Source organism: Malaclemys terrapin, chromosome 2 (assembly GCF_027887155.1).
Source record: "Malaclemys terrapin pileata isolate rMalTer1 chromosome 2, rMalTer1.hap1, whole genome shotgun sequence".
NCBI classification, from domain to species: Eukaryota; Metazoa; Chordata; order Testudines; family Emydidae; genus Malaclemys; species Malaclemys terrapin.
In genome coordinates this window covers 120,240,341-120,267,287 of record NC_071506.1, presented here as the reverse complement: position 1 = coordinate 120,267,287, position 26,947 = coordinate 120,240,341, and the positions used below count along the sequence as shown (strand labels likewise).

General features: G+C 41.8%; 1 protein-coding gene across 2 annotated transcripts in view; it reads left to right on the top strand.

Moving 5' to 3' along the window:
• The window catches only part of MYLK4 (myosin light chain kinase family member 4), a 133,689-nt gene that overhangs the window by 90,770 nt on the left and 15,972 nt on the right, over nucleotides 1-26,947 (top strand). The window contains exons 1-4 of one of the 2 annotated variants that reach the window (XM_054017995.1): nucleotides 7,121-7,783; nucleotides 23,374-23,464; nucleotides 24,000-24,480; nucleotides 25,313-25,614. In XM_054017995.1, coding sequence (XP_053873970.1) covers nucleotides 7,121-7,783; nucleotides 23,374-23,464; nucleotides 24,000-24,480; nucleotides 25,313-25,614 — 1,537 coding nt within the window. Of the gene's footprint in view, nucleotides 1-7,120; nucleotides 7,784-23,373; nucleotides 23,465-23,999; nucleotides 24,481-25,312; nucleotides 25,615-26,947 lie in introns of those variants that run through there. The other variant, XM_054017996.1, reaches the window with a different exon arrangement.

The window sequence follows — 26,947 nt, the reverse complement described above, 5'->3', positions numbered from 1 at the left end:
CTATAAAAGCTGTGACTGAGGAAAAAATGCCAGGGACATAAATTATACAAGTTACACAGATAAGGCTTTTAATATTATAGATGTTAATATAATTTCTCAGCAAACAACAACAACCCCCCCTCCAAAACTTGCAAAATGTACAGTACTTTCTCTATTAGAAGATGATAAAGGTAAAAAAAAAAAAAAAGACTACCTATTTCTATAAGGCTTTCTAATTATAATATTTTTTATTATTTATATAAGTTATTTATATAGCCTGGTGAATTTGTACAGTCCTTTATAAAGATAGGTTAAGATATGTTCCCTGTCCTGAATAGTTTGTAACTGAGGCTTCACAAAATGGACAAACACAAGCCAAGACACAGGGTAAGAACTGGAGGGAAAGAGGTAGTAGGGATTGCTGAAATAATTGGATTTTAAAGAGAGAAGAGGAATACTCTTCCAGGTATATAGGGCAGCATGATAAAAGGCACAGAACTGACACTGGGACAATGAGACTAAAAGAGCAGTAAGATGAAAGGTTTGGGAAGAATAAGGGGAAGTCAGCAGAAACTGAGAATAGAGCTCTATGTGAGGGCAGGATTATGAAGCGCGTAGTATGAATCCTTAAAAATATAAATCACATTTTCATTTTTGTCATTAAAAATGAATATTCGGAAAATTTTGACCTGCTCTAGCAAATAGTAATATACGTATGTGCATATGTATCTAAATACACACTGTATGTACTACAACCAACCAAAGCTATTATGTGTTATACTAGTTCAGAAACTTTAGCTGCTGTGCAGTGTCTTTTTGCTCCTTAAAAGCTGCATATTTTCCACTGGGGTTCTCCCTAATAATCTTGATAGTAACTGTGAACTCTAAACCTGATCTCCTGCTATTGAAGTCAATTGGGAGTAGGATCAGGCCCTATCTACCTACAGTGTGAGTTTCACAAAATAATGCCTATCTACACCAGTGAGGTTTTCTGCTCCTACTTTTTTCTGAGGTGTGGAAGGTGGAGGTCACAGTGGCCTGTGGCTGGTAAGCCAAAGCTACTTGCACTTGTATTATTTTTCTTAATATACACCCCTCCAAAACTGATCCATGTCAGAACTTAGGAACAGAAATGTCAGAAGGATTTGTGTTGCTTGCACAGATGACTAAGCAATGACAGGAATGTGTGGTGTCCACCATACGCGTGCTGCAAACTCATGAGTGGCAGATGTTGGTGTTTTGTTTGGGGAGGGTGGGAAAAATAAATCCTGTTTAAAAAAAAAAAAAGGAAAGAGAACAGTAAGCTATTGTGCTGGATATGGAAACTTTGGAGACACATTGTGTAAAACAATTTGGTATTGATGACAAGGCATTTTGTTCTATATATGATAAAATATAGAGACACCAGTCTTTCATGAATTATAGCATAACCCAACTCTGGCTTGCAGCCAGAGAAAATTGGAATCAGACTCTACTACTCAAACATTTCCTCTTGAGCTCTTGTTTATGATGTTTGGTGCCAGCAGCCATACATTTTTGTGCTGCTCTGTCTAGGCTTGTAATGAATAGGAAATATGAAATAACTAAACTGAAAGGATGTGGAGAGGGGGGAAAGAAGGAGGGGAACCCCCTTTGGAATAGTTCCTTCAGAAGAAAATAAGATAATGCCAGGAAGTTGGCATCTCAGTAGCACCACCAAGGGGTTGCTAGGCAATCACTGAAGATGAAGTGAATGGCTTATTAAGAAGAAACTGTTCTCTAGCTTTCTACTTGCTGATAGATCTTCACACTAGAAATACAAAGAGCAAATATTTTCCCATTTTACTGACTGGTAACTCTTGTAGATTCTCAGGATATCAGTATTTTTCTAACTACTTTGAGCCTGATCAAAATCCTATTGAACTCAATAAAAAAGTCTCCCATTGTGTTCAACTGGCTTTGGATCAGACCCCATCAGAGTTGGGATGGAGCATCTCTGAACCTGAGATTGAATGTTTAGAAGCAGATGGATACATCGATAACCAGACCTGCTGTGGCATATTGAATCATGTGGACTAATTTTTCCAAAATAATAGCCACAAAATTTCTATAGAAATGAACTGAGAATGTAACTTTGACAGGAGTTTGTGTGAGTTCAAGGGCGTGAACAAAATCATAACTCTAGCTTTCTAACCAGAAAATTACAAGTACTTTTATACTGTAAAAAAAAGGAGGAGGGGAAAACCCCTCTCCACTCCCAACTCCATATGAGTTTTTTATATTTCTTCCAAAATTTGTATGTCACTTTTCTACTCACCTGCAAAATTATATATGCAACTTTAAAGCCAGTTTTGACCCCTTTGTAAAAGGTCCTTTGTGTCAGTGCAGAAACAAGGATGGGAGGAAATGCAGGGGTATCTTGGAGGTAAACTTCTAATACATAAAAGTCCTTGGAAAGAATGCAGCATCAGTAGAACACCAAATATAGATAAGAAATAAAAATCTTTTTAGAGGACTATTAAATATTGTGAATTTTCACAGTTAATTAACACTAAGTTATTTAGCATAAGTGTTTCTGTTATTCTGTGGAAAATCTCCCAATGTTCACTAGCCTTCAGGCCAACACTGTCACCTGTGTGGTGTGTTAATATTCTGAGCTATAATATAAAACATATGGGAAATGGTGGCTTGCTCAAAACCTGCAGAAGGGTTTCTCTTTACATGATGTTCATATGGGTGAGTTTCTTTGTTTCAACATCCATAAAACACAACCACTGCCAAAGTTGAAACAGTTAATCTCTTATAGGCTGGTTAGAAACTTGTCTACTGAGCAAATGTATATGCTTTTTTCACTAGAATACAGTATCACCTAGAGCTGATGAAAAGATGGCAAAAAGATTTGGTTTTGCCATTTTTTTCCCCATCAAATGCAACATTTTATTGAAAATGTTTATTGAAATTTCACAGTGCAGAAAATTTAAACATGTCATATCATTAAACCCCAGTTTATGAAATCAGAGAAAAAAGGTGATCATGAGTCAAATTTTGCTCTTTACTTGCAGTCTGGAAGACAACAGTTATTGGGGTTATTTTGGATGAAAACAGGTGTAAATAAGAGTAAAAAATTTGTCTCTTTCTTTAAAGCTAGTTTTTTTACCAATATTTAATGGGAAGGAGAAATCAAAAAAGCAGCAATGCTGAAAGAGACTTAGGACTGATGGCGCAATGTGTTAGGGTAGCAACAAAGGCCTGGTCTACACTACGGGGTTAGGTCTAATTTACGGGGTTAAGTCGATTTAAAAAAGATCACTGCAATTTTGGGCTGCATCTATTGGTGCATTACTTCTCAGGACAGGGAGACCCCTCTCTATATGGCTCTGGAACATTGCATTCAGTTCTGAGCATCTCATTACCAGAAGGATATTGACAAATGGTTGCAGGTTAGGTAAGAGTGACCAAAATACCGGAGGTTGGCGATGTGTTGATTGTAAGGATTGGTTTATGAGAACGGAATGAAGGAATTAAATGTGCATTGAATGGCTAAGCAAGACTCAGGTTGCAGGGTGAAACAGCCTACAAATACTGAAGGATATAAACACCCAGGATGGAAATTCATTATATATCGTAATAAAGTGAGGCATAGCTAGGAGTAATAGGATTAAATTAAGAAAGAGCTTTGAGAGCTGCTGATGAAAAGTGCTATATAAGAGCTAGGTATTATTATTATTCTATTAATAGAGTGCATTGATGGGAAAACCTTTCTAATTTTTGGTGATAGAATTACAATAATAATCCATATAATAGTGCTATGAAGGAAAATAGTGTCCCTGCCCCCAGGAGCTTAAAATTTATATAAGTTCATCATATAGGCTTATTAGTGTGTTTGTGCGGCTAAACTTTTAAACATACATACTAAGCTGATTTTATTACAGTACTCAGTAAATGACTGTTTTGATGTATTTCTCATGACATTTCCCTGGGTAAATATTATGAGAGATTTAAATGTTTAGTACGTGTGGCTTAGTGTATAGGTTAGACTTTAGAATTACTATCAGTGTAGCTGACCCCTCTTTTTATCATTTCCCTGCTCCCGCAAAAGAACATCCATTTTATAGAAGAACCTCATGACTGACATGCTTTGACTGAGACGTCCACCACAGCCGTCTTGGCTGGATGGGTGATGACATATAATGAACCATTGGTCTTTTGTGTGTAGAAGGAAAAAGCTCCAAAGTTAAAATTGTGAACCTCTGCACAGACATTTCAGCTGTGATGAATGGCTCTGCAAATCTGGCCATTTTGCAGATGGTGCAAACACCTCTGCTGGAATTTTGTAACTAACAGGGGCTTCTGCAGATGTGTAACTGTCAAGAGAATTTAGTTTATGTTTCTAGCAGAGATGAATGGAAGAACACTAGGGGCCTTAAACATAACTGTTCTTTACTGGAATCTCCATGATGCTCTTTGTTTCAGCATTCTTTTTAGTGATGCCTGGTGTATTATTCTTTCCATGAAATAGGGATCCCTAAGCTCTCTGTTTCCATTCACTTGCCTGCTTTTAAATCATTGCATCTTTTAAATCAATGCAGAGGAGGTACTGTTAACCATAACATATGATTGCAATCTCTCAATAATATCTGCTGTGTAAAGAGGAGATCTTAATCCAAGTTTCAGGGTCATGCCTGGGCTCACTTCAGGTTTCAGTCAGGGTGACAAGCTGCTGTCATGAGGGGGTTAATATACCTTGGAACCTTTCTTAAAAACCTATGATAACCTGAAAGCAAGTAAAAGCTCCTGAATCACTTTTCAGTGCATTATCAACACTAAATGTACATTAATTCTTAAATGACTAAAATAGGTTTCAGTGGAAAGCTTTTAAAAATCCATTTGTGAGTGGTTATGAGAGAGAGCTCAGACAATTAAAAATGGAGAGCATTTTAAACACTACAGGCAGAAAACAAAGTAAGTTTAAAATACTTAGCACTTTATATGTATAAAACCCTCTGCGCATGCTAACAATTCCTCACCATCCCCATTTAACATATGTGGAAACTGAGGCAGGGAAAGGAAATGATTTACCCACATCACAAAATAAGGCTTAGATCTTGCAAGTTGATCGATGTGGACAGACCCCTTGCTGCCTCCAAAGTTCCTCTGACTTCACATTAGTAGTGTAGCTAAACTGGGAGTGGAACCCCAACCCTGGGTTAATTCCTCTAGCCATATGCATCGCTGAACAGGGATTAGAACCTGGGGATTTCAGACTCCCAGTCATGTGATTCTTCCTCTACACCCCACACTGACTTTATGAAAAGTGAAAGCCCTCAGGAAAAGATTTGTGATAGTAGGGTTACCATACGTCTGGATTTTCCCGGACATGTCCGGCTTTTTGGGCCTCAAATCCCCGTCCGGGAGGAAATCCCAAAAAGCCGGACATGTCCGGGAAAATAGGGAGGGAGGGACCGGCGGTGCTCGGCCGGGGGCCAGAGCCGCTGGGGCCGGCAGTGCTCGGCCGGAGCCGCCGGGGCCGGCGGTGTGGGGCTGGAGCCGGCAGTGCGGGGCCGGGCCCGGCGGTGCTCAGCCGGGGGCGGCGGTGCGCTCGGCCGGGGGCTGGGGCCGGAGCTGCCGGGCCCGGAGCCGGCGGTGCGGGGCCCGGGGCCAGTGGTGTTTGGCCTGGGGCCGGCTGTGTTCGGCTGGGGGCCGGGCTGGGGCCGGCCAGGGGTGCTCGGCCAGGGGTGCTGGGCCGGGGCCAGGCCGGGAGTGCTCGGCCGGGGGCGGCGGTGCAGGGCCCGGGGCCGGCGGTGTTCGGCCAGGGGTTGGGCTGAGGCCGGCGGTGCGGAGCCGGGGGCTGGGGCCGGCCAGGGGTGCTGGGCCGGGGCCAAGCCGGGCGGTGCTCGGCTGGGGGCTGGGCCGGTGCCGGTGGTGCTTGGGGCTGGGGTCGGGGGCCGGCGGTGCGGGGCCTGAGCCAAGCCAGGCAAGAGACGCCGGGGCCAGAGCCGCGCCTCCTCGCGCCCCCCCGCCCCAGCTTGCCTGCTGCTTCAGGCTTCCCACGAATCAAATGTTCGCGGGAAGCAGGGGAGGGGGAGGGGCAGGGGGTGAAGCGTCCAGGGGAGGGGGCGGAGTTGGGGTGGGGCAGGGGGCGGGGAAGGGGCAGAGTTGGGGTGGGGGCGGGGCCCGTGGAGTGTCCTCTTTTTGGACACTTAAAATATGGTAACCCTAGTGATAGTAATATAATGACTGGTTTTAAGGGAGCCATTTACAGGTAGGCAATAAAAAGAATGGAACTAGCAATCATTGCTAGTGAACATCATTTTCTGAATTTTGTAGTCAGATCATTGTAAATGATAAGAGGCTTCATTGATGTTAAATTTAACTATGTTGGATAACACACAGTCTTAAACTAAAGCTCTGGTTATGGGGAAAAAGACTCTTTAAACTTTGGATTGCCTGTGTCTGATTGGGGTTGTGGTGATTGCCCAGTTTAAAGAAAAAGGCTGTGGCTTTCTATAATGTCTGCATACCAGTGTCTCTCTCACTTTCTCTTGTGTATTATTTGTATATCACATCTCTCTCTCTTGCTGTTTAATGCCGCCTTTGATAAGAGGTTTCTCAAGCAACTGCAGGTTTGAATCTGAAAAATTTACATTCAGCTATAAAAATTTCAAGAGCCCAAAGTTAGATTCCCCTTAAAGGCCCCTATTCTCTTCAGAACAGAGATCACATGGCATATTAGATGCACATTTCTGACAAGCAGTAACACTACTGCTAAAGTGCCTTTACCCATAGTGGCTTCTCAGATATCTTGTAGCCTTTACACTGTCAAATTCCATTTAAGTGCAAATAGTTCTATCCCTCCTCCCCACAGGTTTACGTCACTGAGCAGAGTGCATTTAGGTTGCTCAGCAAATGTCTGTCTCTATATCCATTTCACTTTAAAACAAGTAAAAAAAATGAACAGGAGTGTTTTCCTTTCTAAGTAATTCAGCTGTCTCATTACTTTGTGATAGTCAAATATATTTGGATGTTTTTCAAATAGCTTGAGCCTGATTTGCCAAACCCGGGTTTTGTGTCTGAGAAGACTGGATGTGGAGCTTTCTGAGCAGATATTGGCCTTAAATAGCTGACCATCAGAGTATTTTCTTCCCCTAACTAAACCAGCATAATGACCACCTCCAGTAGGACGAATTCTGCTACATCCAGGGTAAACTCCTTGGTCAAAATATTTGATCCGAGTGCTTTACAAAGCCAGGGGCTTGCTAATGAAGTGGAAACCACCCAAATTCCTCTTGCTGCAAGCAAACATGTCAGCTCCTCTGAAAGTTTTAACACGTTGGATGTGAAGTTTGCCTCCCTCGGTCAGAAAATAGATAAGTTGTTGACTGTGCAGGACAATGTCCTTCAGACGCTAAACAGTGTTTCCCAGGAAATGTGTTGCATTGAAAAAGACATTGAGATGTTAAAGGCAAAAGCAGCTGAACCTGGACCCACCACAGAAACAAGTGAAAAGCTAAATAACTCTGAAATGAAGGGGCTGTGCATAGAAATGACCAATACCCTTTCTGACATGAACAAGAGTGCAGAGCAGCAAGCTAAAAGATTAGATGGAATGGAACAAATAGTGCTGGGGTTACAGGAGCTTATAGGGTTTGTGGCTGAGAAGTTTAAAACTTGTAAAATCACGGATTTAATTCTCAAAAACAAAGCTCCTCCTAAGCTTGTCAAGGTTGGCAGTTACTTCAAGAAATATAAGGTTGGAAACAATTCCAGAATGAAGACTTTCTCAGACAAAAGGGATACGGGCACGTCCAGCAACAGAAACGAAAAGGTGAGACCAGGTTTGCTTTTCATTTTGCTGAGGACCATTAAATTGTATGGTTGTATTTTGCTTTGCGCTCAGTATTTTAATTTATTTAACCTTAACACAACCAAACCTGTATGCTTTAATACTGAACTGTATTAGACCAAACTGAGCAACTTTTAATGAAAATGAGTCAGAAAATCTGGGTGATGGTAACTGCGGTCATTTTCTGTAATGCTCTATTTACAGCAGGGGTTCTCAAACTGGGGGTCAGGACCGAGGTTATTACATGGGGGGGGGCCACGAGCTGTCAGCCTCCACCCTAAACCCCACTTTGCATCCTGCATTTATAATGGTGTTAAATATATTAAAAAGTGTTTTTAATTTATAAGGGGGGGGTCGCACTCAGAGGTTTGCTATGTGAAAGGGGTCACCCGTACAATAGTTTGAAAACTACTGATTTACAGTTGCCTTGTGTTAGAAAACATAGTTAGGGGCCCAATTCTGTTCCCATTGAAGTCAATACAAACTTGATATTGACTTCAATGGGAGCAGGATCTGGCCAGGGATTTTGCTATGATATTCTCTGGGTTTATAAGTGTTTGGGAAAAGCAGTTCAGTGAAGATCTTATGTGGCCTGATTCAAAGCTCATTGAAGTTGATGGAAAAACTCTCACTTGCTTCAGTGGGCTTGGGATAAGTCCCACACAAGTCACTTAATTACATGTATTTTGGTGCAGTACTTATACGCTCCTGCTGACTTCCAGGGGAGTTTTACCTGAGTAAGGATTCCAGGTCTTGGCCCTAAGAAGGTTAGGTTCACTGTAAATGGAACTTTATTTTGTATAAAATCCCCTGAAATAAAACTTTTTACTCCTCTTCACTGGAAATGGTTTTGCTAGGTTTTCCATGAGCCTGATGTAAAGCCCATTGGAATCTATGAAACAACTTCCATTAACAATAATGGGCCTTGGATCACTCCTGTAAGCTTGTTTCATTGGGCTTAGATTGGGTAACATTGATATTCGCCTCTTAAGTTTAGATGATTTATAAAATTGTTTTGACAAGTTATTTTCAATATTAACTACAATACAATGAATTAAAAGGGGTGTTCCTAAATCCTTTGCTACTTTATTTTTCATTTTGTTTAAAGATGTAAACTTTTTAGGGTTTCAGACATTAGACGACCCATTCTTCAATATCACAAGCTTTTTAGCAAAGGAAAAAAAATGTGTGAAGTTATTAACAGGAAATGGTGCTACTTGTATTGAGAAGTACCCCATATTACTTCAGAATGTCCCCTGAGTGGCTAACCAGATGCCTGGCTATCTTTAAACAGCTCTACTTCCTGGTTAAATAAGTAGTGCTGGAACCAACGTATGTAACTTAGTAGAGGCTAATGGAGTCTGAATGGCAACAGAGGAACAGCTCATAAAGCTCTTTCTTCCAGTCAATTCGTCCAATTCTCCCCGGTGTCATTGTGCAAACTTGTTTTCAGAGAACATCCATAACTGGATGGAAAAACTACTGCTGTATAAAATAATGAAACGACAAATGATATTTTTACAGGCAGGATCTTTTTGACAGTTAGATTGGACTGACCTCATTAAATAAAGAAATTCTAATAAACAAAAAAGGCTTTCACCTTGGTACTGTCACCTTCATTAATGAGATGTATGCTGGTTGGGTGGTAAAAATGTTACATATTTATAGTATCCAAGTTTTATTTTTAACTTTTTTTTAATGTGTAAAACACCATGATACAAAGCTAGACACATGGGGCCTGATTGTCCTCATACTAGTGTAAACCAAGAGTAAAACTGCATAGATGCCAGTGGAATTACACACTTGTGTAACATTGTTGTAAGTAAGAACAGAATCAGTTCCATGATGCTAATGAAGTGTGGTAAGACCCCTAGGGCCTGGTCAGAATCAGGGCCCCATGGTGCCAAATGCTGTAGAAATATAGAGTAAGAGAAAGGATGAGAGAGTATTGGCCTTTATTGATGAATTCATGGAGGCATGCCAGGCATAAGGGAAGACGACCCAGAGATGGGTGTGAGAGAAGATGACAAATGGGCAAGTGAGACTGGCATCCTTGGCAGATTGAGTGAAATGAGACGTAAAGACACAAAGAGAGGAGGGAGGACACGTAGAGAGAGGAAGAGTTGCTAAAGGCCTTGAAGGGGTGGAAAAGAAGCTTGAACTGGATGCAATAAGATGGGGGAGCCAGTAAAGGGATCCAGTGAGCGGAGTGATGTGGTCAGAGTGAGGACTAGGAAGATGAGCCAACAGCCAGGGTTTCAGTGGAGTGGATGGGGCACGGAGTGTGTTAGGGACAACAGAAAGGAGGAGGTTATGAGGGCCTGAATAAGAGCATTAGCTGTGTGGAGAGAGAGAGAGAGAGAGAAAAAAAAGCTTGGTCTCTTAAAATGTTTTGGGGGAGGAGTGGAGGTATTTGGACATTGTCTGGATGTGTGGGGCAAGAGAGAGAGAGGATAACCTCCCCGGCTAGAGGCCTGAGGAACAGGGTGGATGCGCAAGAAGCTTGGAAGGAAAGATAAGAGTTCTGGTTTGGCCATACTAAGTTGATGTTGCTGATGAGATACTCAGAAGATGTCACAAGGACAGGCTGAAATTTGGAAATAAGTGGATGGATATTTTAGAACATTGAAAATTCCCAATAAACTAAGTTCTGAAGCCTTTACTCAGACTTTTGTCACTCTCCCCCAGGCAGAGATCTCTGTTTTGCTTGCCCCACCATAACCAGAGGAAGGAGAGTTGGGGGAGGCAGAGGGGCAAGACCACCCCACCATCACTATTTCACTTCCAAGTATTTAAGAGAAGCCCCTGCTTGGAAGAGATTCTACTCCTGTTCCAACAAAGCCTTCTCAATGAGCGTCATCCCCAACTCTCAGCTGCACTGTTTACCCAATATCCGTCAGCAGCACTCCCCCTTGCCAGAAAGAGAAGGAGCAAAAAGTCAAATAACTCTGTCCCATCAGGCTCTCCCTGTTCACCAAGCACCACCTCCTTCCCTCGCTCCCACACTTAGTCTTCAGACTGACTCACTGACATTAATTGGCATCAATAGGGGTTTGTCTAGAATAAGGACTGAGTGAGCACTTCTGGATTTGCCCTGATGATGATATTACATTTAATATCTTTTTTGGTTTTTTTATATATATATATTGGCTTGTTGTTACCTTATTCTGTGTGTGTGCATGATTGATTATAAAAGGATCATCATGTGAAATTATCAAACAACCCAGTGAACAATAGTGGAACTTAATACACACATATTCATCCCAGACTTTTAATTTAGCTCTCTGCTACGTATAGTGGGACTTAGTAAAAGATCCTTCAGCTGGGTTTATACATTTCTTTTGCTGAGCCTGTTGCTTTAGGGCTGCCAATTATTGATTTGGGGGGCAAATAGAATCTCCTCTTCCCTAGGGAGGACCACAGTGTGTTTGCTGCAGAATGAATGCACAAGTTAGGTCTTAAAATGTTCTTGCAAAAACAAAGAGAAGATTTTCCAAAAAAGAGGGGTGGTGGGATGGGGGATTAAATAACTCCTTACACTCACACATGCCCACTGTTATGCCTTATAAAGATATCTGTGGAATAGCAGCAGAGATATTATATGCATTCCAAGTGAAATTCAGCCCTTGGCAGAGGGCTTGTGTACTGTAGAGATCCTGCAGTTTCCCCTAAGTGAAGGAAGTGTCAGAGCAGCCAGGTGAGTGGCAGTGATGAGGTGTCTCTTTAGCCTGGTCTTCATCAGCTCTGAATAGTCCAGATTAGGCAGGCTGCACTGGGAATTGGACCAAGAAAGGCAAATCTTACATGAACCAACAGGCCAGAAGCCACTCATTCTCAACAGGCTGAACATTGTTTTACTAGGGCGATATATCACTTTTTCATGGTCCTCAGACCTTTTTCCTCTTCCAAAATGGCTGCTAAATTTACCACCATGAACCGGAATAAACATTTACAAACCCCTGGGAACCCAAACCACACTGGGGGCTGCAGTGACATCCAAGTATTGAGACAACCAGGTTCATTTTGAATCCAGACCTTTATAAACTTCTACGTGTGTGAGCCCAGTCTGATAGATGAAAGCAGAGAACCCACTGCGAAGTGAACTGGGCAGGGAACCCAAGGTTCTAGTTACCATGAATTTGTTAGGAAACATATTGGGTTGTGAAAAAATGAATGTAGTGGTGAAATGCATTAATGGCTTGATAGTGGGGCTGCTGAGCTGTGCCACAGTGTTTGTCAATAGGGATAAGGCTGAAGCATATAAGAGGAGAAAAAAGTCAGCAGAACTCAGACATAATTAGATACATATTGTAGGACTATTTCTAGTCTAGGTCTATGGTTTTAAATGAAATGGAAAGGGAAAGAATTTGGATGCTGCACTGATGGGGGCCATGTAGGAACCTCGAGAAACAGATAGAGTGATAAAAATTATAGGAGAAAAATAATGAGCAAAGAAGTATCACCAATGCTATGGGTTATGCTTTATTTTTCACAACATATCTAGATAAAAACACTTCTCTTGTCATTCATCATTTAATTTAAGTCATGCCCTGACTGGCTGAAATTACTTGTAGGAAAAATAGATATATCTCTCTACTCTTTGAGCAGAGGGGAAGAATTATCTTGAACAGAACAAATGACTGTCTCAAAGATCCTTGGATCTAGGAAAATAGACAACTTAGTTATAGACACAAGCAAGTTATTCCTTTGCATGGAAGCAGACTAGGGGAATGAAAACTCCATAAGGGGAACTTCTTGGAGTTTCCTCAAAACTCTTCCTTCAGGGTTGGAGACGACCCCTTTTTTCTACCACAAAAGTAAGAGGATCCGGGCCACAAGCTTCAGATCTGGCTGTGTCTCCACACCAGCTTCAAGGCCCCCAGTAACATTGCTTGACTCCATGTCCTGAGGCCATCCTCAGAATCCCCCCTTAAAGTCTTCTCAGCATAGAAAATGGCTCTGTGGGAAATTTAATACAGACCCAGGCTGTATTAATTTTTCTGCTGAATCTCTGCAGGTTGGTAGGAGGACAATGTGTGGCTCCTAGCAGTTTCTCCATGCAACACACTGAGAATGAGTAAGCTGGTCTTAAATGTGAGAAGAGATAGATTATGAGCTTATTTCCCTAGGTTTTTGTGATGCATTGCTATGCAATAATTTACAGCACATTAAGAAAATGGACACCATTTTGGGGGTCCATTATGACTCTTCCTCAAGCCTAGAATGACCTTCTGAGATGAGAGGCAGCTGGGAACGGGTGATGAAAGGAGACAGGTTATGTCAGGAGAGTGGGCAGATGGAAAAGAGAGGGCTCCTGGAAGTGAGGAGATAGGGGCAGGATGGACTTGGGCTAGGCAAGAGTCCTGATCTGCTCCCCCTCGCAGGTGTGGGAAATCCTCCTTTAGCAGGCCACCAGCTTTTAGAAATTAACCAGTTCTCAGGTGACAGCCCACCTGGGAGTGAGCTAGTTCTGTATGTGTAATGTATAATACATATGAATGTTTCGTTCAATATTTCCGTCTTTCTTTGTATTGTCAATGCAATTTCAGTTAATTGCTGGGTCTCTACCATGCTGGCTTTCAATGACGAGAGTAGTTTCTTTGAGTTAAATTAATTTGGTGTCATTCTGGCACCATCCTTCGTCCTGCACAAACACACTACTGATGAGGAGCAAAGACTGGCTGTGCAGCAGCCCAGGTGGACCCTGGGGCCATTCCAAGCACATTCCATTCAGCGTTCTGTTGCCCCCATGGTGAGGTGCTGCAGGAAACAGTGTGTCTACATAGGGAAAATAAAGAATCCCTTTATCCCAGATCTTTAAAAAGAAACAAACAAACAAAAAACCCTTTGCTTATAAAATAAAGTGTGTTATTAGGAAGCCAGCTTGTGTGTGGAAATCCAGTTAAAAGGGAATCATCAAAGATGTAGGGGATGGTTTTGAAGTCTGTAACCATTTGGAAAAGTCCCTACAGCAAGCTTTCTCCTAAAACAGCCCATGAAGAAGTCTGGACATACCTGCCATGCATGACAATGCATGCTTGACTCAGATGAATCAGTAAAGCTGAGAAATGTCTTCTAACATGGCCAGCTGCTTAATTGCTCTTGTAGCAAAAGATTGCCTGAAGTGGTCTGATAGATGAAACTCAATGTTATTTATACTACAGTAAGAAAATGGCCACTATTGCTTGGCCTTCAAGATGGATCTCTTCTCCTCCATCCTCTCTAACATCAGCTGTGACAAAGTTGCAGTCCACAGGGGAAAATAAGCCCTTTTGTAGAGAATTCTGGAGTACTGTACAGAGCAAATTCTTCATGATGTGATTTAGGTGCACATGCAGTTGGTGGGCCTGTGTAAATAGTGATATACCAAGGTGTTTGTAATAAAGGTCTGACATGCAGAAATGATGGTCATAGATTGATTTTATTTCCTAGTCCCAGTTACCTGACGTAGGCGAGGGTTACACATGGTTAATACTCTGGTCATAGCAAAGCTCAGTATCCACTGATCCCAGTGGCTGCTGTTTCTGTGCTATTGCATGTACTCCAGAGCCATTGGAAGTATGTTCATCAACTACTTTTAAAATCTACCTACAGATGACTGCTCTCTGAAATGATAGTGACTAGTGTTCATGGTGAATATAAAAATGTTTAAAAGCGGTTCTTCATCATTATTGTTATTACTACAAACAAGTTGTGTTGTGCTTCTTTTAATATATCAGAGTGCATGTTACAGACTACAGACTCAGATTGTTAGCCCGGATGCCTACATGGAATAAGAGGGCATAAAGAACCCCCTTACTACCATATGTAGGCTACTCACTTTGCTAGAGATCCTCCCTCGCAGAGGAGGGAAGGGAAGGGAAGGGAGAAGAGCAGTTGCCATTGGATCGCTCCTCCCTCTCCCATACAGGTGGATGGGAAGTGGGCAGGCAGGAGCAGGAAGTGGACAGAGCCTTGGCTTCACTCATCACCCAATATAGCTGAGCCTGTGCATTGGCAGAGGTAAGCTGTGGAAGAAAAAGGCTGGTTCAGCTTTTTTCCAGCAAAGGGGAAGTCATGACTGAACTGTGACTCTCAACCCCATCCCTGGAGCAGTGTAGCTATCCACTGCCCTTTATGAGAGCTGTCTTGCAAAGTGCCAGTTCCACCCTGCATGTTTCTAAATTAGATTTTCACAGTAAAATAGTCTTTACATACAGTATTTTAGATCCAACTGTTAGTTTTGCATGTTGAAAAATTTACTAAGAGTCCGTATTTTCCTTTAGGCTGTCTTTGATCCCCCATCCTGATTGCTACCCTCTTTCTTGAGTTATTGGGGCTATATTTAGGCATGATTCCAGCTGTGGTTTTACTGTGACGGTATTAGAAGTGCACTGCATTGCTGAACTAATATCTTTAATAACAAGTGAGGAGCATCATTTTAGTCTTGAGGGACTGCGATATATTGGTTTACTCATATATATTTGATGTTTCTGTCTCTTGATTTTTTGTTCTTTAAGTTTGAGTACAGTGAAGTGCATTCAAAGATTTCCTGGTATGTGATGGGTGGCTTGATGCAAATTTCCTTGCAGCAATATCTGCCTAGTAAATTCTGTTTGTTATTGCCAAGTTATTTCAGGGCTGTTGGCCACATATGCATTCTCATGTATATCCAGTAAGGAATCATACTTTACATTCTTTGATGTGACTGAATAGATGTTCTGACTTGAAATTAGCGTATACAGAATAATTATTTATTTTAGAGTGCTCTCAGGACTATAAAGAACGTGGAAGAGAGAAGATTTCCGCATCTAGGTGCTTACAGCCTCTGTAGACAAGCAATAAATAATTATTCAGTTACACTGAGTGCTATCAGAAATGGAAGCAGATTCACCATATGACAGTGGGTGTGTTTTGTTTCATGTATATAATAAGTATCAGAATTTCATTCACTGGTCATTTAACACTGCCTGTCTTTGCAGACAAAAAGTGCTTTGAGGAGGGAAATGGAAGTGGAGAGAGTGGATTTCAGCTGTTCCAGGATAGGTAGAGAGTTATGGAGTCAAATACTTTCTCAGGAAAAGAAGGCATCACATATGTTCTGATTCCAAAAGTTAGTATATTGAGGATTCAGTCACATACAACAAGTTGTTACATATAGAATTATGTACATGTAGAGAGCCTACATACCGGTGCTTATGTAGCAAATCCATGACATAACACTGGGTGATAAAGACTTGCTCAAGTACTCAATGTCATCACGTAGATCAAGTAACTCAATCATGTCTATTCATGGATAATGTTCAGCTCTTACATAAAAGCTGGATATCTAATCCTAATAAATCTATGTGAACTATCTTGGACATCCCTAATACAGACACTAATGACGTCTATCCGTTACTGTTATTAGGAAGTATCTCCAACAGTTGGAGATGGGACACTAGATGGGTAGAATTCTGAGTCACTACAGAGAATTCTTTCCAAGGTGTCTGGCTGGTGGGTCTTGCCCGCATACTCAGGGTCTAATACTGATGGCCATATTTGGGGTTGAGAAGGAATTTTTCCCCTGATCAGATTAGCAGAGACCCTGGGGGTTTCTCCTTTCTCTGCAGCATGGGACATGGGTCGCTTGCTGCTCAGGCAGTACCCGGGGCCAGCCGCACCAGCTGCTGCTCAGGTGGTCCCCAGCTAAGTTCCCTGTAAGCCGTGGAGCAGCCTATTTAGTGCCACGCAGGTGCTCAGGGAACCCGCCCAGCTGGGACCTGCCATGACCGGGGGAGAGGCGCCCACCCCGGCCCCAACTCAGCCCCAGCTCAGGCCTGCCACTGCTGGGACACCACTCCCCTGGCCCCAACTCAGCCCCAGGAGGAGTCCTCTCTCCCTGCTGTAGCCCCAGGGCAGCCTGCATCCCAAATCCCACATCCCCGGCCCCTCTCCAGAGCCCGTACCCAGCCAGAGCCCTCACCCCTTCCCCTTCCCCCTCCCACAGCTCTGAGCCCCTATCCCCAGAGCCCGCACCCCAGCCAGAGCTGTCACACCCCTGCATCCCAACCCTCTGCCCCAGCTCTGAGCCCCCTCCCACATTCTGAACCCCTCGGCCCCATCACCTCCATGTTGTTGCACATAACAAAATTCATTCCGCATTCTGGCCCTGGAACTGCCTGAGGAGCAGCTGGTGCAGCTGGCCCTGGGGACCAACGGAGCAGCAGTCCCTGTAGCGGTCCCCGGGTGGCCGGAGCAGCTGCTGCTCGGCAGCCCCCCCAGCAGCTGGTGCTGCTGGCCCTGCCCCCCCAGACCCCCTTCCCCGCAGCAGCAGCCCCTCAGCTCCCCTCCAGCAATGGCTCCCCAAGATTTAGTCAGGGGTGTTTATAATATAAGTCATGGACAGGTCTCGGCCATGAATTTTTGTTTATTGCCTGTGACCTGTCCATGACTTTCACTAAAAATACCTGTGACTAAATTGTAGCCTGAGTAATGGGCCTACTACAGAAGTGAGTGGGTGAGGTTCTGTGGCCTGCAATATGCAAGAGGTCAGACTGGATGATCATGATCATCCCTTCTGACCTCAAAGTCTATAGGCCTATGAGTCAATGAATAGAAAATGTACTTGTGCATATGCAAATTTCTTTATACTGCAACCTGAATGGGAGCAAACTGAAGCAATGAAATAGTACCTTTTGGCATCAAAAGAAATGTGATGGAGTCACAAAGGAGATCTAACTAAAACCTTAGGGCTGCTTCATGAAACCATTCATTATAAGGTTGCCTGCAGTGGGAAGAAAATCAAAGGGTTTTATTAGGTGAATAAAAAAAGTTGAAAGTTAGATAGAAAAACATTCCAAAGTTAGCCCTGGTGCAGTATAAAGAAAGAATTTAAGTACAGCACAGCTCATTAAAAAGGAGTCAGATGTTCATAAAAAGTATTACATTAATTTCTGACTGAATCTGAAATTGCTTTAAAATACATTATATTTATATCTTTTATGATTGCTTAACGTCTAATTACTACGATTTTTTTCATCACGTAGTTTCTAATGCGACTCTGAATAGTTTCTGAAAATAGTCTTATGCATCATTCCATACTGTAGGTTTATAAAGAGTCTTTATTCTAATACCATGTTATTCTGCTGCTGTTGCCATCACCTCTGCTCTTACTCTCTGTGTTACATGGAGTCTGAACATGGTGGATGTTGGAAGCACAAGTTTATGCTTGGAAAATGTTTTGGTTTTTTTTGACTGCATAACCCCAGCTTGTGTTCGTGCACACACCTTTTTGCTTGTGCATATTTTTAGGCACACAAAATATAACCTTTAATATTTCCCTTCGGGGCAATTCTGGATGAAGAATGAATACAGCATTGGAAGCTTTGGCCTCCTGTGGAGTGGGGGGGGACGACGACAGGTGATGCTGTAAACCTCATTGTGCATATGAAATTCTTTTTTTTAAATTGTGTGTATAATTTCCATGACAGTCTGAGACGCTTTAGACTGTAGAAACCCAAGACTAAAAAAATTGTTTCCTATAATTTTAGAAATTGTGAGAGAAGAAATCACCCAAATGAAAGGCTAAAACCTCCCTGTAAGGCTTTGGATTAAAGGGATCCCTAGAAGCACTCGTAACAGCTCTGGAAGCAGTATCTCATGGGGGCAAATAGAATCCGTAGGTATCCATAGTACAGTAGCAATTACATTTTGGGTATTGCAGAGGAATGAGTTGTGCTTTTAGGGTGACATTTTCAAAGGAGTCTAACGGAGTTAGATGGTCAGATCCTATTGCAATTCAAAGAGAATTGGTCGGTTAATTTCCTCTCCTAAGAAAATCCCAGTGTTAAGGCATTGCTCTGCCTTCGGGTGCAGAGGAGTCATACTCCCAATAGGAACTTGTGCCGCAGAAAAGTGCAGGGCCTCCTGCAGATCCCACAGAATACAGCCACTAGTCCTAGGGCTGCCAACTTCGTAATATTTAAAAACTGAGCACACCTGTTGGAGTCTCCCCTGCCCCGCCTCTTACCCCTGAGGCCCCACCCCTACCTCTTTCCCCAAGGCCCTGCCCTGCCCCTTGCCCCTGAGGCCCTGCCCCCCATTTGCTCTTCTTTCCCCTTCCCTCTGTCACTCGCTACTTTTCGCCTCTCCCCCCATTGCCTGCAGAGCCAGGATTGGGAGCTGCAGCCGCCTGATGCGGGTAGGAGCTTAGATTCATAGATTCTAGGACTGGAAGGGACCTCGAGAGGTCATCGAGTCCAGTCCCCTGCCCTCATGGGAGGACCAAATACTGTCTAGACCATCCCTGATAGACATTTATCTAACCTACTCTTAAATATCTCCAGAGATGGAGATTCCACAACCTCCCTAGGCAACTTATTCCAGTGTTTAACCACCCTGACAGTTAGGAACTTTTTCCTAATGTCCAACCTAGACCTCCCTTGCTGCAGTTTAAGCCCATTGCTTCTTATTCTATCCTGAGAGGCTAAGGTGAACAAGTTTTCTCCCTCCTCCTTCTGACACCCTTTTAGATACCTGAAAACTGCTATCATGTCCCCTCTCAGTCTTCTTTTTTCCAAACTAAACAAACCCAATTCTTTCAGCCTTCCTTCATAGGTCATGTTCTCAAGACCTTTAATCATTCTTGTTGCTCTTCTCTGGACCCTTTCCAATTTCTCCACATCTTTCTTGAAATGCCGTGCCCAGAACTGGACACAATACTCCAGCTGAGGCCTAACTAGCGCAGAGTAGAGTGGAAGAATGACTTCTTGTGTCTTGCTCACAACACACCTGTTAATACATCCCAGAATCATGTTTGCTTTTTTTGCAACAGCATCACACTGTTGACTCATATTTAGCTTGTGGTCCACTATAACCCCTAGATCCCTTTCTGCCGTACTCCTTCCTAGACAGTCTCTTCCCATTCTGTATGTGTGCAACTGATTGTTCCTTCCTAAGTGGAGCACTTTGCATTTGTCTTTATTAAACTTCATCCTGTTTATCTCAGACCAATTTGTTCAGATCGTTTTGAATGATGACCCTATCCTCCAAAGCAGTTGCAATCCCTCCCAGTTTGGTATCATCTGCAAACTTAATAAGAGTACTTTCTATGCCAATATCTAAGTCGTTGATGAAGATACTGAACAGAGCCGGTCCCAAAACAGATCCCTGCGGAACCCCACTTGTTATACCTTTCCAGCAGGATTGGGAACCATTAATAACTACTCTCTGAGTACAGTTATCCAGCCAGTTTTGCACCCACCTTATAGTAGCCCCATTGTATTTGCCTAGTTTATTGATAAAAATATCATGCAAGACTGTATCAAATGCCTTACTAAAGTCTAGGTATACCACATCCACCGCTTCTCCCTTATCCACAAGACTCGTTATCCTATAAAAGAAAGCTATCAGATTGGTTTGACATGATTTGTTCTTTACAAATCCATGCTGGCTATTCCCTATCACCTTACCACCTTCCAAGTGTTTGCAGATTATTTCCTTAATTACTTGCTCCATTATCTTCCCTGTCACAGAAATTAAACTAACTGGTCTGTAGTTTCCTGGGTTGTTTTTATTTCCCTTTTTATAGATGGGCACTATATTTGCCCTTTTCCAGTCTTCTGGAATCTCTCCTGTCTCCTATGATTTTCCAAAGATAATAGCTAGAGGCTCAGATACCTCCTCTATTAGCTCCTTGAGTATTCTAGGATGCATTTCATCGGGCCCTGGTGACTTGCAGGCATGTAACTTTTCTAAGTGATTTTTAACTTGTTCTTTTTTTATTTTATCTTCTAAACCTACCCGCTTCCCATTAGCATTCACTATGTTAAGCATTCCTTCAGACTTCTCCGTGAAGACCGAAACAAAGAAGTCATCTCTGCCATTTCCAAGTTTCCTGTTACTGTTTCTCCCTCTTCACTGAGCAGTGGGCCTACCCTGTCCTTGGTCTTCCTCTTGCTTCTAATGTATTGATAAAAAGTCTTCTCGTTTCCCTTTATTCCTGTAGCTAGTTTGAGCTGGCCCTGGCCCTTTTCAACCAGACTTTCCAGTCAAAAACTGGTCCACCCTTTTTGAAGGACCCTCCGTCTACTCCCCCTGGTCCCAGCCAGCTCTACAGGAGCCAGGCACAATCTGGCCCTTTGAGAAAAAGCGATGACTGAAAGTTCATATTTTTACCCCTAAGCTAAGATTTGACAAGTCAAACAAGAGGCACAATTTATCTGTAATGGCAAAAACCTCAAGTGTACATCTTAAGTTCCCGTATATACTATGGGTACTCTCTGTCATACTTCCACTCTTGGCATTAATTGTACTTCATCCTAGTGGCCTTACCATGTGCCACTTATTGGTCATAAACAACCGATACTTACCGAGTCTGAAGGATGCAAGTAAATGCTTCAACCCATTTCATTTTGTACCCGCTGGATTAGTTTTTTCACTTAAATAAGCATGAGTGCCTCAACCCCTGCTAAACTATAGACATTCAAAAACTGTTTGAATAAATACTGTAGTGATTTATGGAGCTGTCAAGCAGTTGCAGATACTCGGCATCATCCACATTTCTACCAGGCAGATTTTCAAAAGCTGCCGTCCATTTTTCACACCTGCAGACTGCAAAAATATTTAGTGAGAAAGCACTGTATACCTGCAATTATTTTTGGATGCAGAAATGAAATTTGGCTCCATGTATAAAAAGTCCTTGGAGTCCACTTGCATGGTTATTTGCTCAGCTGACTATATTTGATTATAGTCAGTGTCCTCATCAACATTGCCAGGAGGGCATACTTACAGGAACCAGAGTGCATTAGTAATTGCATTAACTTCTTGGTCTAAGGTCACTGCAGAGCAGAAAACCAAAGCAAGCAATGACCCATTCTTTATGATCAGTTCAGAATTTAAATTCATGGAACATTCTTAGATTTAGGTTCATTGAGCATCTTAACTGACAAGGCTCCAGCTTGTTTTTTGAGGGGAGTTATGTGCTCAGATTTAAGCCCTCTTCATGTTATAGCTTGAATCCTGCTAGGAACAACTGTATTCAAAACAGTTGTCAGTCACAGTTCTTACAGCACAGATTCCTTGTCTGTTATGGATAGGAATTTTTTGTAATAGCCAGGCTAGCTGTAGATGCAAACTGCGTAGCTCACCATTTCCATCTCCTTTCATACGATTTCTTTTTTTTTTTTTTAATTTCTCTTTGTTTCCTGTCAAGTTCAGTATGCTTTGGATACAGTAGCTTTAGAGAGTACATGTAGTTTTCATTTGGTTCCTGTTATCTGTATAGTTCTATTTAGTACTGTATATTTTAAAAAAATCCTTTAAAGAAGCTACCAGGGAGTGTATATAGTTCTGGCATCAAGTTGTGCTCATTTTATTCCCATGAGTAAACAGCAGGATTACTTGCATGAATAAAGCAAGCAAGTTTAGGTGCCTGGACCAGTATACTCAGCAGAAATAGGTATCAAGCAATTTTAGTGGGTGATTCAAAGAGAGAGACAGAGACAGATTCTTCCCTAATCTGGAAGAAATTCTTCTGAAAGTTACTTGGAAGTATCTAATTGTTTACACCCTTTTGGACCCATTTCTATTATTAACAATATATATGTTTCATTTTTACTATGAAGAGGTTAGGAGGGAGCTAGAGGAAAATGGAATATTGATGAATCATTTATGTCACTTATTGTGATGTTACCATTTTACTAGTACATTACGAATATTTAAAGAAAAAGACAATGAACAAATTCCATTGATATATTATTACATAGCTATAAATGTAACAATAATACTTCCGTTTTATGGGAAGTCTGTTCAGTACAAAAGTCCTCTAGATGTCAGTATAACATTGTAGAATATAGACATAGTGTAGGCTACAAAGCTAAGATTATGGTTTTATATCCTTTGATTCCTGGTAACTGTTTTATCAGCTTGCAATAAATTATTAAAAATGCTGTTACCAGATGTTGTATGCAGTGTAGTTATAGCCATGTTAGTCTGAGGATACTAGCGAGACAAGGTGGGTGTGGTAATATATTTTATTGGACCAACTTCTGTTGGTGAAAGAGACAAGCTTTCGAGCCACACAGAGCTCTTCTTCGGGTCTGCTGAAGAAGACCTGAAGAAGAGCTCTGTGTGGCTTGGAAGCTTGTCTCTCTCATCTACAGAAGTTACCAGATGTTGTTTAACAGCACAAATCTATTTAAAATCTATCAGTAAGGCTATTACTGAATATTTTACCAGCACAATAAATATTAATTTTGTTTTAGACTAACCAACCTAATTTTTAAAAGCTGGTAAGTTATTTTTCTTGTGGATTATTTGTCAGCTCATGAGGCTTGATTCTGATTTTTTCTATGCTAGTTTTACATTAGTGTAACTCCATTGATTTCAACCCAGGGAGTTACTCCTGATTTACATTGGTACAAACAGAATCAGGTCGATGGCACCTAAAACTGAATACTTCATGCATACTGTCAATAACACTTAAAGATGGATTTTGAATCAATTTGTGCAAAATGTTTGGTTTTGTTCAAAAGAAAGAATGCAGTTTTGCAAATAACAGTGCAATGTGAATGCTGTGCACAGGGACTAATGTATTGCTTGCATTCCTACAGGCCATCAGGGATCAGAAAGAAAAGGAGAAGTCATGTTTAAGTGCGAAGGGAACAAAGTTTATAAAAAAGAAGAAACCACCCGATTCCACAGGTTAGAGCTTTCACTCTGCATGGTGTCTCAGGGCCCAGTTTTGGAACCCTTCCTTACTCATATGAGTAGTCTGGCTGAAATAATTGGGGCTAATCTTGTGAACAAGTAAGTAAGAGTAACATGAGTAAGGGTTGCCCAATCAGCACCTAGACATTGAAGGGTCATTTACTCTATTACCGTCAGTGCATTATGTGTTGCCTTGCCTTTGTACATGGTCATAAACTTTCCAAGAAGGTGCTTTTGCTTGAATATTTTATTAAACTAGACTTAGTTCACCATGAGTTTAAATAAGAAAAATATCTGAAAGGGCTACATCTGAAGGCCAAGAATCTGTAGGTGCTTTATATAATGGGTTTTTTTTTTAAAAATTATACTTTGCTTGAAAGCTCATGACCATTACTATTGCTTAGAAAACATTTCCATTGACCTTGGAAAGTGGAGGAGAAAAGCAGGTGCCTACTCAGTAAGTAATGGAAATCATGGTAATTACATAAGTCCTTAGTTAATATGCTTGGTATTCTCTGATTGTTTCCAGAGGGAGCCAACCAAGAAAACCAGTCCTGCACTCACAAAGAAACGGTCCATATGCTCAATAAGGAAAATACTGAAAAGGCAAGTGCTTTTTTGGTTCAAAGAAGTTCTCCCAAATCTCAAGGGCCAAAGAACAAGGGAGAGGATTTAGCTTTGAAAAGTCAGAAGGAACACACAAAGAGCTATGTTCAAACATCCTTCAGTACAAGAAAGAGCCAAGGAGCAGAGGTTGCTGTGGATGACATTAACCAAAGGATAACAGGGCAAGATGAAGAGAAGGAAAGTGAATCCCTGGAAGGTGTGAAGAGGGCTGGTGGACAGCAAGTGCCTGAAGAAGAAAGGCAAGAGGAGGAAGAAGAAGAGGATGATGCTGGTCACTGTGAAGAAGAGGAGGAAGAATCAGCAACTGCATCCCAAAATGAACACAAGGCAGAGGATGATGAGGGTCCAGCAGAAAGCCAGGGACAAGATGCACGGCTTCAAAGGTAAGATTTAAAACCCAAAGCGTACATTAGCCTATTCTTAAAGACCCATATTCCAGAAAGCCATTTATTTCAAGCATTAAATCAAGTAAGTATATTAGCAATATTTATTTCAGAGCTATGTCATAAATCCAGCCCAATATCCAAACGAAAGTGGGTTTAACAGACTGGCTCTGTCTCCAGATTGACAACCTGCCACACATGACAAAACCGGTACTGTCTTACGTGTTTGCCATTTGCTCAGAAAGAAGGTCTGGAACAAAGAAAGGGCAGCTGGATAGTCAACAGTTCTTCATCTCTAAGAAGCATCCTCCCCTTCTGTCATGTTTATGTTCCACACCATGTAACTTGTGACCAAAGTAAGGTTAGAATAGAGAGTGTACTAGTTTGGAATTGCACTGCAATATCTAATAATACAAGTGGTAACATAAAACTGTGACACTTGCCCAGGGAACTAAATTGTTAATCTTGTTTACTCTGATTCTTCTGTGCTGCATTATTTATAGACCTTCAGAGATAAGTGGTTCACGCTCTCAAGGATCTTTATAAACAAAGAGAGTTCTCCCACTACTTTGAAGATGTGGTTGATAGTCAAATATGAAATCAGCAAAATTCAGGCCGTTGTTTCAGAAATAGGAAATTTGCTGCTGTCAGGTTTATTTTATTCTACAAAAGGAAGCTTACCCTAGTTAGTTACCATTATTACTTTACACAATAAAGCAAAAATAAATAAATGTTATTTAAATGCAGCCTGCCCCTGGAATTTCTCACCTTTAGTTCTGCGTTCATTCTGCTTTAAGTTTATACCAATGTAATGCAATGCTTTGTCTTGCAGGTGTAAAGGCAGTGAAAAAGGCACAGGAAGCAAACCATCAGGGACGTTCTCCCAGAACCCTGAGCAGACCTGCCAGCTTGAGCATAGAGGCAGCAGTAAGCGTCGAGTGAATGATGAAGGTCTAATCAAAGCTGACAACAAAAAGAGCAGGGTAGACGCAGAGAGTGCTGGTGACAAATGTAAACGTAAAGAGGCCATTAAAGCAAATACTCCACAAGACAAACCAAAGGCAGCTGATTCCACTGGTACAGAGAGTGATAATCAAGCAGAGGCATCTATAGAAGATTTGGTGACTGTAATTGGTAGGAAATAGCTTTTGCTTAAAAAAAAAAAGGCATATGTATCGTAACTATGAGCAAAACCATTTGTTCATACGGGCCAGAGCCCTAGTTGATGCAAATCAGTGTCACTCCATTTACTTCAATAGAGTTATGTTAAATTTTTTATCAGCTGAGGATCTGATCTGACCTTTGTTTTTAGAATATTCTGTTCTGAGAGTTGGAAAGTATAAAGTATCTTGGGAAAATCTGGCTGAAAGCAGTTGATACCACAGGTCAGACTAGAGGCTCGCACTGGTCCTTTCAGGCCTTAACACTTACGAAGTTAACATTTTTTAGCCCAGAAATGGTAATTTTTTGTGAGTCTTTCAGTCTCTCTTGGAAACCTGTTTTCTTGTGTTGTTATAATTTATACACTGGAAGTTTGCAGCTCTTCAGGGTCAAATCCTTGCTCAAGAGGAAGAGAACTTCTTTGCATGTTATAGGCCTCAGTAACATGCAAAGGCCCCTGTTTAAAGTCTGCAATTCAACCCCTGCAGAATCCAAAGTAGGTGGCAAAATTCCAGGAGCCCTGGCTTTCTGCAATGCCTTGACCGTGAACTAACTCACTGGCCATGTAAGTTATTAACACATTAAAAAAATCTGGGTACGCAGCTGGTGTCCTGGAAAAATGGACATGCCCTGTGAATAAGGACAATCCAGTCTTACATTAATGACCAGAGAATTCCTGCCATCTATATGCTGTCATGGGATTTCTTTTTTATCATTTTCACTGAAGTAATGAATGGTTTTAAAATTGCTCAAAAAGTTCCACATGCAGCATTCCAAACCAAAGAGATCATATAGAAACATCACCATTCTAGCCCTTCTTTCCCTTGGTAGAAATGTTTGTCACCTTGGTCAGCCAAAGGTCATTCCGAGGAATATAAATCAACAGACAAACAATGTGGGCATAAAACGAAAAACTTAGCACCCCACAAAAATCTAAACACAAATTTAGGGGTTAAGGGCTTGTCTACAATAGGGATTTTTGCATCAGTCAGGCTGCATGGTGCAGTGGATAGAGCACTAGAGTGCAACTCAGGTGACCTGGGTTTATGACCTACAGCAAGTGATTTCATCTTTGTGCCTCTCTTTCGCCTTTCAGCCTTCTGTCTGCCGTCTCTGTTTAGACTGTAAACTCTTCAGGGCAGGAACTTATAATATGTGTGTACAGTGCCTACCACTGTATTGTTGGAACCTCTAGATGCCACAGGGTAGCTTTGCATCTACGTAGCTTATGCCAGTGCAAACTCCCTAATGTAGATAAGCCCTAAACCTGGTCTTTAAGAACAATAGCCATGCAAAGGACAATGAA